This window comes from Apus apus, chromosome 6, assembly GCF_020740795.1.
Source record: "Apus apus isolate bApuApu2 chromosome 6, bApuApu2.pri.cur, whole genome shotgun sequence".
Taxonomy (NCBI): domain Eukaryota; kingdom Metazoa; phylum Chordata; class Aves; order Apodiformes; family Apodidae; genus Apus; species Apus apus.
In genome coordinates this window covers 27,610,447-27,626,507 of record NC_067287.1, presented here as the reverse complement: position 1 = coordinate 27,626,507, position 16,061 = coordinate 27,610,447, and the positions used below count along the sequence as shown (strand labels likewise).

Sequence of the window (16,061 nt, the reverse complement as noted above, 5' to 3'; positions counted from 1 at the left end):
CTCTTTCAACTCATTATACTTCTGTCTCTTCCAGAGTGGAGTCCTGTTCTGGGCTGGTCTTGCAGTTTGACTCCCACCTCCTTCCCCACAGCCCCCTTGGCACAGGTGCTGTGTCAATACACACATGGTGCTAGTGTTCTGCTGTGCAAACACTGTACAGTATTTGACTTGCTGCAGAGAAGCAAAGAGGATTGCATGGAGTGTCTGAGCAGCCAGGGTCCTGTAAATTTCAGCAACGTTTCTTGTACAGTACCACACCTGAAAGGAAAGACGCAAAGAATAATGTTTTCAGGTCCTTTATCCGTTTCAGCAGTTCATTCGGTGCAAAGCTTATTTTTGTTTAACAGCTAAGCCAACTTCACTAACAATGCATAAATCTACAATTAAGAGTTTGCAAGTTCAACATTTTCAAAGCAGGTTTCACTTTCCCTAGACCTAAGGAAGATGAAAAAGTGTGAATGTCCTTGTGATGGAGAGAAATGCTGTTTCTTTATGTAAATTAATCCAAGCTGCTACCTAGTTACCAGTCCCATTGCTGTAGTGGTCCCTTGAAAAGAGATGGCATTGGGAGAAGCTAGATTTGGCTCCAGGACAGTCATGTGCTGCAAATTTGTGGCTAAATTTCAATGCCATTATTTCAGGACCAAGTGGAATCAGATATACCTGCCTGAAAGAGATGTACCTGCAGAGCCAGATAGGAAAATAAATAGGAAGAAAAGTAGGAGGGAAGTGGACATGGTTGATATTGAGTCACACTGTCTGAGGCTCAGTTTGTTCCTAATCCAGCACTTCCCACCAAGTAGGTGTCTAGTCCCACCCAATTTGAGAGTATTTTAGGTTCTAAAGTTGTCTGCTAAAGAGGTCTATTGACAAAACTCAGTAACTTACACTTACGTTTTACTAAGCAGAGGAGTGCCACCTCAAGACACAAATCCCTCAGGATCTCTGCTTCTTTCTTTTCCAAGTTACTTGGTATTACTGTTACCAGAAATGCTTCAGTGGTGGAAAACAGGGCAAGTTTTCCTGCCGTACCAACAGAGATGCATCTACAGACAGTTGTTCAGGAATATATATGTTCTGGACATGCTTAGACAACATTTGGTTTCCCTCTACTTTGGTGCTGGTTGCACCAAGTGCCCCTGAGTATGGAGAGGAGTAGGTGTGTGCTGGGTGCAGGGTTACTAGCTGGAACAAGTGGACCGTTCTCAGAGGAGAGGGGAGATATTGAGGAGGATATTGCCCTGTCCCCAGCTGCTGAGTCTCTCTCTTTGTTTCACTATGCCTTCTTCTCCCTTGAAATGATAACTCCACATGGCTCAGGCATGAGCCATTCACTGTGATTATCTCCCTTTTTTTTTTTTTACTATTCCTCAATTTGCTCTCCCTATCTCTGCAGGTAGGAAAAGATGCAGTTTCTGTTTGGAAGGCTGATGGAGAGATGGTGGTTTTTTCTCTGTTGAGTGGAAAGGTATAATCTGGCACATTGCGTGTTGAAGAGATGAAGAAACAGAGTGTAAAGTGTGTATGTGCAGCATATAGATCAAACCTGTCTCTGCCAGTATTTGTTGCCCTGAGCTAAACAAATGAGGCATTTGAATTTTAATCAAGTTGACTGCTGATTCTGTCCCAGTTAGTGAGAGATTCAGTGGAGCTGAGTCGCAAGAGCTTGAAGGGAAGGAATGGAGTGAAAGAGAGAGAGGAGGTGCCTCTGTGAAAGGTAGGGAGAGGTAGCCTTTCTCTAACTCAACAAAAGAGAAGGAAACCTGTGTGCAGGATGAAGGAGGGGTGGCTGGGGGAAGGTTACGAGTCATATTATTATGGAGAAGCTTGAACTGTACTTGATAGAAGCGAGAGGGATTGTGGTTGGAGCTGCAGAAGAGCTGCCTCCCTGATTGGTTTAATAGAAAGGGAAGATGACTCTAGAATGGCTGCCCATTATCTGCACTACAAAAGGATTAGTGTGGGTTTCAGAGAAATTAATGGCTTTTGAGTTAGCACAGAAATACTAATGAACTTCAGGGCCAGAGATGTACAGTGGACAAAATATGTTCTCTTTTACTGTGTGTTTCCGTTTGGGATATGAAAGATTTTTCTCCACTATTTTTGAGTTTTAGATTAGGCCTTCAGTTTTCATATTTAGCTGAAAAACTCTTGACTAGCTTATTTGTCAGCAAAGTTTAGGTATATTGATTTCTTCCCCATCTTTTTAGACCTAGTGCCAAAGTAGCAATTTTTAATTTTTTTTTATTATTTTAGTCACATACGCAGGAAATCTTTCTAGGTGAAGCGTAAAGGACTTTGAATGTGGTGTTAAATGCAGGCTCCATTCTAAATAAGTGGGCACTGTAGGGAAGCAGAGGCAGAGCTGGCAAGGCAAATCCAAAATGCATCCTTTTAGTGTGGATGGGAGGTAGCATCTTTCCCCTGTTTTTTAACCTCCATGAGGTTTGCATATTCACATTAAGTATATAAACCAATTAATTTTCATGCATGCTCACTAAGTTTAACTGAAATTTGTCTACTTAATCCTTTTAAATCTTTAAAGTTGGTCTTAACTGAAGAGCTAGCCAAAGCTTTTCCACTCTTGCTGTCAGGAATCCTCCTCCTGCCCATCCACAAAACTCACAACCAAATAGAGCAATACTTTCAGCAAGGATAGGAGCCTCTCCTTAGACTGTAGGTTACAGCCTAAGTTCTGCTTTCTCACCAGTTGGTGTCAGAAGCCCCCTGGGCAGTAACAAAGTCCCTGAAATACACATAGTCCCTGACCCTCCTTGCACCCCTAGGAGGATGGACACCATTAACCAGTAGTGGTGGAAGCAGCTTGGCCTGGAATAGTGGACATATTAGCAGAGAAGCCTAGTACAGATGGGGATGCAGTAACTTCTGTAGTCTCATCTATTTCCCAGCTTCGTCAAGCCCAGATGCTTCTTTTCTCTTAGCTCTGCATTGAAAACATCGTAGGTATACTTGGAGGTCATCATGTCTAAAACTTGTTAGAGCATGACCTGTTAATGTGAGTGGTAACTGGTGAAGCTTAGAAGCTAAAAATATTTTGTGCCTCAGGCTGTCTGCCCTAACCCTGTTTCACAGGTTGTCAGCCTGAGGGCAGAAGCTCCTGTTTTACTGCAGTTTGTAATGGCTGTTTGTTAAGGTTGAGTGATGTGATTTTGTTTTGACCTAATTGTGCTGGGTAGGGGTGAGGAGCTGGTCCCAGGTGGCTACCTGTCTCCTGCATCAGAAAAAGCAGTCTCCAAGGGAGATGGACAACCAGAGGCAGAAACTTCTTCACTGGTGTCTCTTAATTCTGCCACTGTTTGGAAATTATGACCCATTACGGGTATCCTTATTGGAAAGGTGAAGTGGAAGTCAAATGGCAGCAAGAATTTGTTCCTCAGGCTAGGTTGTTTTGGGGTGCCAAGCCTTGAAGCTGGTGTTAGAGCATAACAGTGAGTGCCACTGAATTTATACAGGGACCAACAGAAATTGCATAGAGCCATGTCTTCAGCCCAATGTGAAAATACCATGTTAGCATGTATTAATGTGGGCTGAAGTAATGCAAATCAGATTGGAACAAATTTTGCATGGAAACCTTTTCCAAAGCTCAGAAGTGCTTTAGATAATTCTTTTTGAATTCATATCACTTTGGTGCCCAGATTGACTTGTGACTGATTTTCTTGGGGCAAAGAAAATTCCCCTTGACTTGGTCTTGGGCCAGGATTTGTGAAAGGATCTGCTCCAAAGCATCTGAGGTGCTTAGATATATGTGTTTCAGTCTGGACAGTGTCTTTTCATTTTCGGTCATGTCTCCTGCTCCTGAGCCACATTCTTGTAAATCAGCAAAGCTCCTCTCTATTAAACAGAGCTGTGCAAAATATTCCAGTCCCAGGTTGTGCCAAAATGCTGTAAGAAACCACTGTTGTTGGGCACAGTTCTCTATTTCTTGTGTCCTGGGTAAGTTCAGATGCCAGGGATGGTGTAAAGGGTGCTGGCAGAAGGTGCTGTTCCAGCTGCTTTCATCAGCCCCAGTGAGGCACAGTTGTGCCCCTTCAGCTTCAGGTGGGGCCTTCTGGCATAGTCCATGCCTTTCAAAAAGGGCAAAGCAACACAGTGGTGTGAGGAGCACCGAGGGTCAGAGGAGGCGAAGGTGCTGCAGGTGCCAGGGCAAGGAATCCCCTGCAGTCCCTGAGGAGAACATGGTGGAGTGGTATCTCCCTGCATCCCCATGCAGGATCTCATGCTAGAAAAGGTAGAGATTTCCTGAAGGAACTGAGGCTGTGTGGAGCTCATGCAGGAGCGGGTTTATCCTGAAGGGTGGCAGAGCCTGCAGAGGACCCACACTGGAGCAGGGTAAAAGTATGAGGAGGAAAGAGCAGTAGAGGGAGACTGACCACAGCTCCCTGTTCCCCTTCCTTCTGTGCTACTTGAGACTGGGAGAAGATAGAGAGGTGTGAAAGCATGAAGTTGAGCCTGGGAACAGGGGGGCAGGAGAGGAAGGTGGTGTTCTAATTTTTATTTCTTTCTCACTGTCAAAATCTGTTTTAATTTGCTGTAGATTCCTTCATAATATTGTACTTTTCTGGGCTAGGTTGTGGGAGTCTTGCAGTGTTCTGTTGTTCTGTCACTATTCTCCTGGATAATCTCAGGAAAAATGGCTTTGTTTCTCCATTCCTCTGTTTCCCTGTCCACTTTTTGAGAAGTATTTTGGTATCTCTGGGTAAAAAACTGCTGTATTCTCATTGTCTCAAATGTAGTTAGTACTTGTGTTTGATAATTATAACCTACTGTGTGAAGATGGCTATTCTTGTGATATATCATGTAAAGGTAGGAGAGATATCTAAGTCAGAATCATGTAGCAGTTTGAAACTATTATGTTAAAAGAATTAATGGTCATGTTCTCATTTTGTTTCCTCCAGAACACAAGACGGTGTTCCCAAATATTCTGAAGAAGGGATACTTAGAAATTAGAAGAAACAATGACAGCTACTGGCAAGCCTGTTACGCTGAGCTCTCCCCATACAAACTGTACCTGTATTGCTTGGACAGCAGTGGCAACCAGGCTCTTCCCACTGTGTATCCGCTCATGCATTTTCAAAGGGTCACTGTTACTGGTTGCATTGAAACCAAGGTGGTGGATGCCGTCCTGTCAGACAACTCACAGCTACAGCTGAAGGCAGAGTCCTCATGGGAAGCTTTGGACTGGGGACAGAAACTCTGGGAAGTGGTGAGAGCTTCTGTGGCTGCTTTCACAAGACAGCAGGAGAAACTGAATGTGCCAAAGCCTGAAAATAACAGTGACCTTTCACAAACCAATGGATTACTAGAGAAGCCTATGGAGCTCTTCCTGACCATGAACTTGACTGAAAACACTAAAGAGTACCAAAATATTCTCAAATCAGGGACTCTTTATAGGTTAACTGTCCAGAATAACTGGAAGGCATTTACTTTTGTCTTGAACAGGTCTTACCTCATGGCATTCCAGCCGGGTAGGCTTGATGAAGATCCTTTGCTGAGCTACAATGTCGATGTGTGCCTGTCGGTCCAGACAGATACTCAGGATGGCTGTGACTCTTGCTTTCAGGTAATTTTTCCTCAAGATGTCCTCCGCCTACGTGCAGAGACCCGTCAGAGGGCCCAGGAGTGGATGGAGGCACTGACAGTAGCAGCCAATGCTACTAGAAGTTTAACTCAGAACCCACAAGTCACACTTAGGAACAAACCTGGAGATCGGCTGTTTGTAAAAGATCTTAGAAAGAGCAAGCGCCAGTCTGTGACCACCAGCTTCCTCAGCATCCTTACCACACTGTCTCTAGAGAGAGGGCTCACAGTTCAGAGCTTCAAGTGTGCAGGTAAGCACCCACGCTGCAGCATCTGCACCCACTCCCCTTCTGCAGGAAGAGAAAATCTTTTGGAAGAGCATGTATGTGTTTTAGCAGCACACAGCCATTCCTTGCTGTGGAGAAAATGTGGAGAAAAGCCTATGGGATATTCAGGGATTCACCTGCATTTGATGAGCAGTGCTGAAACATTAGATCCTCCACCTAAGGCACTACATGGGCCAGGGCTGCCTTACTGGGTGGTTGAGCTGTTTTCTTGATTCAGGACATGAGAAAAGCAGTCCAGAATCAAAATAATTTAAATTCTGGGTATGATGCAACTTTCCAGCCTTTAGTACTTTTGTTTTCTTTTATTACTGTGTCTCCTCCAAGTAATATTTTGGAACTCTGTTTCAGCTCTGGGTCCTGCCTCCTCCCTATTCTGCTTTGGGGTAGGGGTCTAATGTGGAGGTCTCCAGTTGCTCTGGGAAAGGTCTCTGCAGGCCCAGGACATTCTGGCTGGCCTGAATGGCCTCTGGGAGAGACCTGAGCCCCAGAAATGCTGGGTTACCCTCAAAACTGGCCATAGGTGCAGCTGAGTTCGCCTGTCTCCAGTAGTCAGCACAGGGTGATGTTCTGCTCCCCTCTTGGCAGTGTGTGGCAACCCACCTGGCAGCTGGAGCATCATGAAGGTTGGCGTTGCTGCATATAATGGTTTAATCACAGTATCTGGCCTTCTGCCTGAATTCAGTTCTCTTCTTACCCACAAACTCTTGGTGTTAGTTTTTTTTCTTTGAATAATTATGTGCCAAACTGCAGCTGAAACTGAAGGGTCCTGTGATAAGTCTGATTACCTAAACACTATCAGACAACGGTCGTGCCTTACCTCTAAGGGTAGTTGTGAGAGTGAAAACTGCAGGGAGACTCTTGAGAGTGGGTCAAATAAGTATCCCCCAGATAGATCCACCCCAGTGTGTTACCCAGCAGACAGCCTTGTGAAACTCAAGAAAGCAGCAGAATTAATGGCCTCATTTTAAGAAAATGTCCCACGCAGCTTTTAAACTTTATTCCTTTCTCCTCATTTATTTTAATTCAAAGTTCAGTAAAAGAAAATTTTCTAATTTTCCTTCATCTTGTGACTGAGGTCCAGGGGAGTTTCAAGTAAGCATTTTCAGCCTCCTCAAAAATAGGATTAGGCCCTGGAATGGCAACAAAATGCATGTCACCAATGATAAACAGATCTTGCATTATTTATTATGGGAGCAGACTTTTTTGTGGGAAGGGATTCCTCTCCCAAGGGTGACAATTCATCTGCACTACTATATTCCTCACATAAATAAAGTTCTCTGACCATGTCAGGCTTGCATGAAGGCTTTTCCTGATACACATGAGGCATTCCCAGTGTTCCTGTGGTCTCCTTTTAGTCTGCAAAACTGAAAACACTTGTGCATAGAAACGTGAGTTGTGGAGCATCTGTGAGGAGCCGGTCGCTGAGATTCTCTTTGCCTCAATTTGGGGATGCACAGCAATTGCTGTAGGAGTGGTCCTTTTGCCGTCTGCTGGAGACCCTTAGATCTGGTCTTCCAGAGTCGGCTGGAACTTGAAGCTGTTACCACGGCGCAAAGAAATGAATAATTGTAATTGTAGGTGGGAGAAACTGGGGAAACTTGTCTGGCATACAGAGTTAGTGCTGAGGAGACTTTGGAGGCGCTCTCTTTCCAGCGTGCTCCCTGCAGGCAGTTTTCGCTGCTCCCCGGCGTAGGCTGCTGTTTAACCTCAGGGGCCTGCAGTTGGTAATTACAGCTCGCAGGCATTGGGAGCGGTTTTCCCCAGGGCGGCTGGGAGGGGTAAGCTTGGAAAAGAATGAGGAGGGGGGAGGAAGAAAAGTTTTGCTGTGAATTCTTCAGCCATTTAGTGCAAATTCCTGTAATTACCGTCTTTGTGTCCTGTCCCAGTGGCACATAATGCAGCAGAAGCCTTTCCTAATTGAGACCTTACAGGAGGTACAAATCCCTCCTTTGTTCGTCCTGACAAATTAGTGCCAGAAAGTGGCAAGGTCCGAGTGGGAATCAAAGGCAAGCAACACAAAGATGGAACTTAAGGCTACAGTAATAACCCTCTCTAGTCCTGCAGGGGTGGGAGGGAAGGAAAAGTAATGACCAATGAAAAATGAAGGTTTGTTGGGGTTTTTTTGTTGTAAATTCCCTTGACATGACAGCACCTCAGGGTTGCTTTATTTATTTAGGAAAACTGATTAAATAGTAATACAACAGGGCAGACCATTGTCTCTCGAGCTACCCCCCTTCCTACAGACCCCTGCTGCCTTGGCTAATTGATTGACAATGAACCTCTGATAAAGAAGGTTGTTGGGAGGACCTGATGGGGACAGGGTTTTTATTATTATTATTTTCTCTTTGCAGTCTTTGTGGGGTTTCCTTCCCCGACTTTTGTCAGTTTTTTTTCCTGCTTGAAATGCCCACTGCATCCCCTTTTCCTTTTCTCCCTCAGTAAAAGCTTTTCAAGGGACTCTTCTACGCAAACAGCTGACACTCACAAGCAGGTAGGGAAGAATGTGAATGTCTGTGCCTAGCTATCAACAGACGAGTTTATCTTGAGGGCTGGCTAGCACTTTTCAACTCGTGATGTAAGCCAGGGCAGTGTTGTCCGATGTAGTCACTGGGCAGGAGGGCAAACTGTTGATACATAGAAATCAGAAAGGCAGCTTGAAAAAAGTTTTCTTCTGCTTGATCAGCAGATAAAAAACTTGGCCCCACATTTCTGTTTTTGTCTTCCTGTGGAGGGCAGGGAATTATTTCTCATTATTTCAAAAAATGAATAAATAGACCACTGATTAACAGTAGAGAGGCATGTTTTTATAAACAGTTTTACCTTTGCTACATTATTAATATTTTAGAACAGCAAAACGTTTTGAAGCATGGAATTAACTACAAGCTGCTGGCACTGGAATGGCAGCCTCCTCTGTCCTTTGCATGTTCATATAACTGCAGGCTTGATTTTATCTCTTTGCTGGGGTACAACAGTGTTCCCATGGGAAGTGTTTGTTACGCTGAGCAAGAGTGGCATTTGTGAATGTTGCTCTGCTCAGGTGAGACTTCAGTAGGACCTACCTCTTGTTTTCAAATGGATATGAAGTGAAAGTTGGTTGCAAGTCAGGTATTATGATTTGTTCTTTAATATGTAGGAAATAAGAGACATACATTGTGTTAGGATGATCTTTTGGAGGCATGGTGTTGTTACTTTTTATCTCTTTGTTTCACCTGGATTCAAGCGAAATCCCCAAACCATTCATGTTCCAAATTTGGATTGAGGTGACTTCCATCAGAATATGTTTGGTAGGTGCAACATCTTGCAGACAGTGGTAGCTGGTTGGGATTGCTCCAGTGGCTGTCCTGTCTCCCTTTTAGGCTGACTATGAGCTTGTGGGGAGAGGCAGGCAATTCTACTGAAGGAATGCTCATGGAGGTCTGTAAGGAGCAAATGTCCTCAGCTGCCTTTCACTGTTGCTATTCCATAGGCATGTGCCTTCACGTTTCTGTAGATGGGGAAGACAAGCTGCCTCTGCCCTTGCCTTGTGGTTTTGCATAGCTCCTGTTCTTTTGATGTCTCTCTTTTCACCTTTTCTTTTTTGATCTCATTGTCCTTTATTGAAACAAACTTTTTTTTCTGAGAAGTCGGTTGCATCTGCCAGGAACCCTTGTTGGTTAGACAGCAAGTCCTAATGGATGTGGGAGATTCTGCCTTCTGCAGAATGTGCTTTGCACCCTTTTGTTTGTCTGTGTTTTTCCTTGCCCCTCTTCTGGATTGCTCTGTTTTATTCTGCTGTGAAGACAGGCTGAGAGAGTTGGGGCTATTCAGCCTGGAGAAGAGAAGGTTCTGGCCTTACAGTGGCCTTGCAGTACCTGAAGGGGCCTACAGGAAAGATAGGGAGACTTTTCACTACAGGGCAGTGACAGGACAAGGGGTAATGGTTTTAAACTGAAAGAGGGTAGATTTAGGTTTAAAATTAGGACAAAATTCTTCACCATGAGGGTAGGAAGGCACTGGAAGAGGTTGCTCAGGGAGGTTGCAGATGCCCCCTCCCTGGAGCTGTTCAAGGTCAGGTTGCATGAGGCTTTGTGCAGCCTGGTCTAGTGTGAGGCTCAGGAGGGTTGAAACCTGATGATCTCTAAGGTCCCTTCCAACCTTAACAATTCTGTGATTCTCCTTGCTGATTTTTCCATGTATTCTCACTTGCCAAAAGGATAAATACGTTAGTAGGGCTTGACTGAGTAGGCTGGCTGAGCGGAGTACTAGGTTCAGAGAAGCCAGGTTAGTAAATGAGCTATTTCCTGAGCTTGCAGCCCTGTCAAATTGAACAGGAGGTGAAAAGCTGTTGGCTTTCAAAGAGTCGTTCTCATTCTGCCTCTGGTGCTTGGTGATCATGCGTGTAGACGGGCACTGTAGTCCAGTGCAATGTGCCCAGCTTATGCAGCCTGTTCTAGCTCACCCCACTGGTCTGAAACCAGCTCCTACTGCCTTAAAAGTAAAGTTCCCTTTTTTTTTTTTTCTTTTGCCCCCTCAATGAAAACAAAGTATTTTCCTAATAGTTTGCAAGCCAGCAAGCGTGGTGATGATGATTATAATAATAATAATAAATAATAATAATGATAATAATAAATTAGCCAGGTTCAATGTTGACTTTGTTCAACTTCTCAACATGCCATATAATTGAAACTTCTCAAATCCAGATAGTTCAAAAACACGGGTGTTCCTTCCTTGAATTTAGCAAATATTTTCATCACACCCAGCACCTATTTGTACCATGTCACTGAAATAAAAATACTAAGGGACAAATCATAGCAAATGCAGCACAATAATAAAATACCAGAAGGTCATTTAGAAGGTTGTCAACACTTGCCACATTTTTAGTCCCAAATAAGTTTTCTAACACATCTAGGGCTTTTAGGATTGTGCTTTCAAAGTGCTGAATATATTTTTTGTTTGGTTTATTTTCAGTTGATTTATTTATTCCAAGACTTAAGCAGCATTATGTCTTCCCTGTTTTTTCGACTCTAAAATCCCTTGGGAATGTGTTTTGCACTGTAAAGGTTTTACTGTTGAAGTATCTTCACTTTAGACCACAGTCTTTCAGTCTTGTACGTGACTTTCAGGCCCTGTTTCTATTGATTGAAAAGTAAAACTTCCACTGCTAACAGCGGAGTTTCTAAACTCTTGTTCTTTGCTAGCCAAAACCAGCTGAGCAGAAGAAACATTGTCCTTGTCAAAAGTAGTATTTGGAAAATACTAAACAGTCTAAACAGTGCTGCTGACTTGTTGGGAGGAGTGGAGGGGAAGGTTTCTAGACAAGAGTGACTTGAATTTGGGTAGGAAGGAGTACTTAATTTGCAGTAGACCTACATGTTTCAAAACAAAAGGTTGCTAGTCCATAGTGCTTTTCCATGTGACAGATCTTGTTTGGGGAAAGATCAGAAGATACTGCATGGTATCTCTTTTACTTGCTGAGTTTATTAAACCTGTTATCAGTGATGAGTTATGATAACAGAAGCCATGTAGTCTTCAGCAGTGTGTGAGCTCTTCAAGTCAGTTTTAAGATGGCTTGACTAGGGGAAATGGCAGTGAAAGCTGTCTAAATGTTGGGTCCTTCACCTTCCTGGGATTTGGCAGGCATCTTCACAGAGTGAGATTCTCCCCTTCATAATATTTGGTTTGGAGTTGGCCTGCTGCTGCCTAGAAGAGCAGTTTTGATAAGTTACTTGGCCAGTTCAGTGCCTGTCCTGCACCCTGGTGTGCACTTTGTGATCCTTAGCTGGTGTTCTACTGCAGTTTTTTCTCTGGAGAACCCAGAAGTTTCTCATTAATTGTGCTACATGACACAGCTCTATTTATTGGGCTAGCATCTTTTTAAATCAGACAAGCCAGCTTTTGCTAATAAAGGCCTTGCCTGTGCAGAAATGTACAGGGAGGGTATATCTGTACAACACTTTTCTGCAGTTGCAGCTTATAACAGGTCCCTGAGCTGGTTTGGGACTTGACTCTTAATGTAGTTTCCTAAGAAAACAAAGCTTTTGTTACAATGCTGCTTGCTCACAGTTTTACCCCTGCTCCGTAAGATTTGAATCTACCTGTTTTAACAAAATTGGATGTGGAAATCTTTGAGGTTTCACTGAAGCTGACATCACAGGGAGCCCCTCTTAATACTGTCCTGGAAAAAAAGCTGTGATGTGCCCTGTGTGTTTGCTCAGCATCAGAGCAGCCATGCAGGTGTGCAGCCTTGAGAAATAAATGCAGAAGAAAAATGGCTGCATTAGGTTTACCACCACAAAACTAGGGCATTTAAACAGAACCACAGAATCTTCATGGTTGGAAAGGACCTCTAAGATCACAGAGTTCAACTGTCAGCACAACCTGTGTGTTGGCAGGGCTCCCCTCCTTCTGTCACATGCCAAAGCTGGGTATTATTGGCAAAACTCTTCAGTGTGGATCAGATCAGGGGGAATGTAAAAAGTTACGGAAAAAATCACAGGCCAGCTAGTTGAAAAGTTTTCAGATTCTGAATCTGGCCTTAAGACCAATAATAGGCTCTGATACGTACCTGTGCTGCATAAATCCAAGTAGTGCATATGCCCAAGGTAGTGCTGTGGTAGATGTGTGACCAAAAAGAAATTCAGCCAAATAGCGTTGGCAAAAAAAAATATAACCACACTTGCTGCACAGTTGTTCCTCATGTTAAAAGGAGGTACAAAACCAGGTGTGTATGCAAAAAGAAATGGAGCTGATTATTTTTAGGCTTGTTAATAGCAGCTGTATCAAATGTAACTTGGCAAACCAGATAGCCTTCAGTGTAAGTGGTGAGTGAGTGGTGCAGGGGCAAGTGGTCTTCAAACTTTAACTGTGGAGTAGAAATGAGAACTGAATTGAGGCTCTCTTTGGTAACTGACCTGGCCACAGATCATAGAATCATAGAATGTCTTGGGCTGAAAAGGACCTGTAAAGGTCATCTAGTCCAGTCCTCCTACAATAAGCAGGGACATCTCACACTAGACCAGATTGCTCAGAGCCCCATCAAGCCTGACCTTGAATGTCTCTAGGGATCAGGCCCCCACCACCTCTCTAGGCAGCCAATTCTAGTGATCCACCACCCTCATAATAAATAACTCTTTCCTAATGTCCAACCTAAATCTACCCTTCTCTAGCTTGAAACCATTACCCCTTGTCCTATTGTTACATGCCCTAGTGAACAGGTCTTCCCCAGCCTTCTTACAGGCCCCTGTCAGGTATTGGAAGGTTGCTGTAAGGTCTCCCTGGAGACTTCTCTTCAGGCTGAACAACCCCATAATACAAACATGCGGAATGTGTGTGTATGTGTATGTGCTATCACCTGGCTTGTTTCCACCAGTGATTTTTTCTTTTCTTGATTATTCATCTGTTTGGAGAAGGTGGAGAAGGTCACAGCTCTGTGTGTTGAGCATGACTGATGTAAAGGGTGTTGATTACTTCACCTAAACCTAGCAGTCTAAATAGTGGATGGGTATGGGATAATCCAATCTTCACTGATGGAAAGAAAGTCTGGGTGCCTAGAGGATAATTAGTCTCATCTGCCTTGGAGAGGAGCTCTGTGGCAGGGTGCCTGTGAGACATTGCTAGTGGGGTGGGATGGGTCGCTCTGGAATGCCCTGTCTCCCCAGCCCGGGTGAGAGCCTGTAGCCAGCCATTCTAGATTGGGTAGGCTAGGTTAGCTGAGCTGGACTGTGTGAGACAGGAGAGACAAAGCTATGCATTTTATCTTCAAACAGCACTAACAAAGATGGGAAGTCTGTTAATTTAGGGCTTAGTTCTGAGCTCCAGTTACATGGTCAAAGTTTCTATTGACTCATAAGGGTTGGTCCATCCTTTGGGGTCTTATTAAAAAAAAAAAAAAGAGTGGGAATTTGGGTCTAATGAACCCTTCTTTATTTCTGGAGAAGCTGATCTAGATTATAATTAAAGTGGAATTTGTACATTGCTGAGATAAATAATGTGGAATTTATATGTTGCTTAGATAATTATAACTGGATAGGGTCAAACCCAGGTGGCATCTGCCTTTAATCTGTTAAGGTTTTGTTTGGTTTTTAAATCAGTAGGAAGCTCACAAAATAAGCAGGCAAAGTGAATAAAGTGTCAGACTGTACTTGGAAGTTTAGGAGTTTTGATTATTTCTTTAGAAAGAGAGTTGCTTGGGGAAAAAACTAATCCTGGGAAAAGGACAAAGAGTAGATGTAAATTCAAACCTGCGTAGGCGTGAGGGAGAACTGAGCTCAGTTGTTAGTATGTCCTTCTCATGATTTTGAATTTTCCCGTGGTGAATTTAATTGGGGCATATACACAAAAACACAAGGCCAGCAGTTGAAGTAATTCTCACCTTCTCTTTCTGTTTGTGCTGAGCAGCTAGAGCAATGTTGTATGTCTGGTCTAACACTGAAAAATTGTTGCTGTGCTCCTTCTGCTTTGTCTCTTTTATGGCTTTATCAAGCTGAAAGCCTTTTGAAGTCCATGGGTCATTTTCTTTTCTTCATATTGTGTGTTGTTTCTAAATGAATTAGCTTCCAAGCTAATCTGTCACAGATTTAATTATGGTACACCATCACAAGGGAGTTGCTTTTTCCTGATACCGAGCAAGGAACTTTATTGAATAAGGAAAACAGGTGTGTGCATAATTCTAGTTTCATCTTCCACTTTATCTGTTTCACTGTGCAACTACTCCAGTCTTTTTTTGCTAAAAGATTAAAGAAGAAGGTATCTGGATAAAAAGAACAATTGGGTGTGTTCCTTGAGTGTATGAATATGTAACACCCTGAAGGTGGCTCAAGTGCACACTTTGCAGAAGAGGAATTGTATTCAAGTATCTTGGATCCCTCCTCCATACTATCCTCACCACCACCTTAAGTCAAGGAGAGAGGCTTGTTACAACTTTTTGGCCTCATGTTTCTGTACTTCTTTCTTTCCAGACCCTTAGCACTTGGAGATGAACCTCTTGATGCTGATGCTCTGCTCACAGACATGTTGTTGAGGGACGTTTATCTGTGCCCAGCAGCACTTTTTTGCTGCCATTTTTCTAACTTCTCTTTTCTTTACTTGATTCCAAGGCTGTTTTGTTATATTATCTGTGATGAAAGGTTTGTGACTATTCCTTCCCTCACTTTGCTAACAGAATACCTTCAGCTGCACTTCTTCCCTCTGTAGCTTGCTCTATAACATCCTTTAGGTAATGACAATTTGGGGTAATAGTAAATACCACAGTGTTCTCCTTGCTGTAGGCTCAGGTTTTGCTAGACCTTTGTACAGATGTTATTTTGATCATGTTCTATGTGAGTATAGGGAGTAGGTGAGAGAGATTTTGTGGAAGTTGTACTGCTTTTTTTTCTCCATCCCATGGAAGGTCTTTTCTCTAGCTATAGGCAAGTGTGTTCTCTGCAAACATAAAATGGTCTCCCCACCCCAATCTATTTGTTGAGTTGTTTTATCAGTCTCTGAGGTGATCAGCTACATCTGACTTACCTTGATGGGAGGGGTGCTCGAGAGATTAAAGCCAGGGATCAGTATTAGCTTTGCTTCTGTTAAAAGTGATGGCAAGTTTATTTGCTTGAATGTCCAGGTGCAGGATTTCCAAGGGCACTAAGCTGCAAGCTGTTCCTTCCTCTTCTGTCTCTCACTCTTGCTCTCTCTTTTTTTTTTTTTCCCCCTATCTTAAAAAACCAAAGTAGCATAAGTGGTCTATGCCACAGAAATATGTTTGTCACACTACATTGCTTTGAACTGCATAAGATCAAAGAAAATCAGTGCTTTGATAACTTGATTTGAAAGGATTGTAGAAATAGCCATCATTATGAATCACGACAGATAGGAATGGAAGGGGTGATGATTTTCAAACAGTAAAGCTTGTAAGGTAAGGTAAAACATAAGGTAGCTGCCAGTGCTGTGTTCTTACCTAAAATACCCCAGTCTTATAACTGCTGTGTAGTTTTGCAGAATATAATTTACTTGAGGATATGAAGAAGAATGAGAAATACTCTCTGTAAAAGTCTTTTTGAGGAACAAGGAAACAAACGTGTGCTCAGAGAAGGGCTGGAATAAGGGAGAAAACAATGCATTGCTGTTTGGATAGGAACAACTTCTACTTTATCTTTTTTATAAAGTCAGTCTTCCTGAAGGGAAGAGCATCCAAGATTGCTTGTTGAGATGCTTCTC

General features: G+C 43.2%; 1 protein-coding gene across 7 annotated transcripts in view; it reads left to right on the top strand.

The window, feature by feature from the left end:
- PLEKHM3 (pleckstrin homology domain containing M3) overlaps positions 1 to 16,061 on the top strand; it is a 122,109-nt gene that overhangs the window by 19,455 nt on the left and 86,593 nt on the right. For all 7 annotated transcript variants that reach the window (XR_007889867.1, XM_051623360.1, XM_051623354.1 and 4 more), the window contains exon 3: positions 4,917 to 5,849. Coding sequence is in view for 6 of the 7 variants with exons in the window: in XM_051623360.1 (XP_051479320.1) it covers positions 4,917 to 5,849 (933 nt within the window). In the remaining variant the exon portion in view is untranslated. The remainder of the gene's footprint in view (positions 1 to 4,916; positions 5,850 to 16,061) is intronic.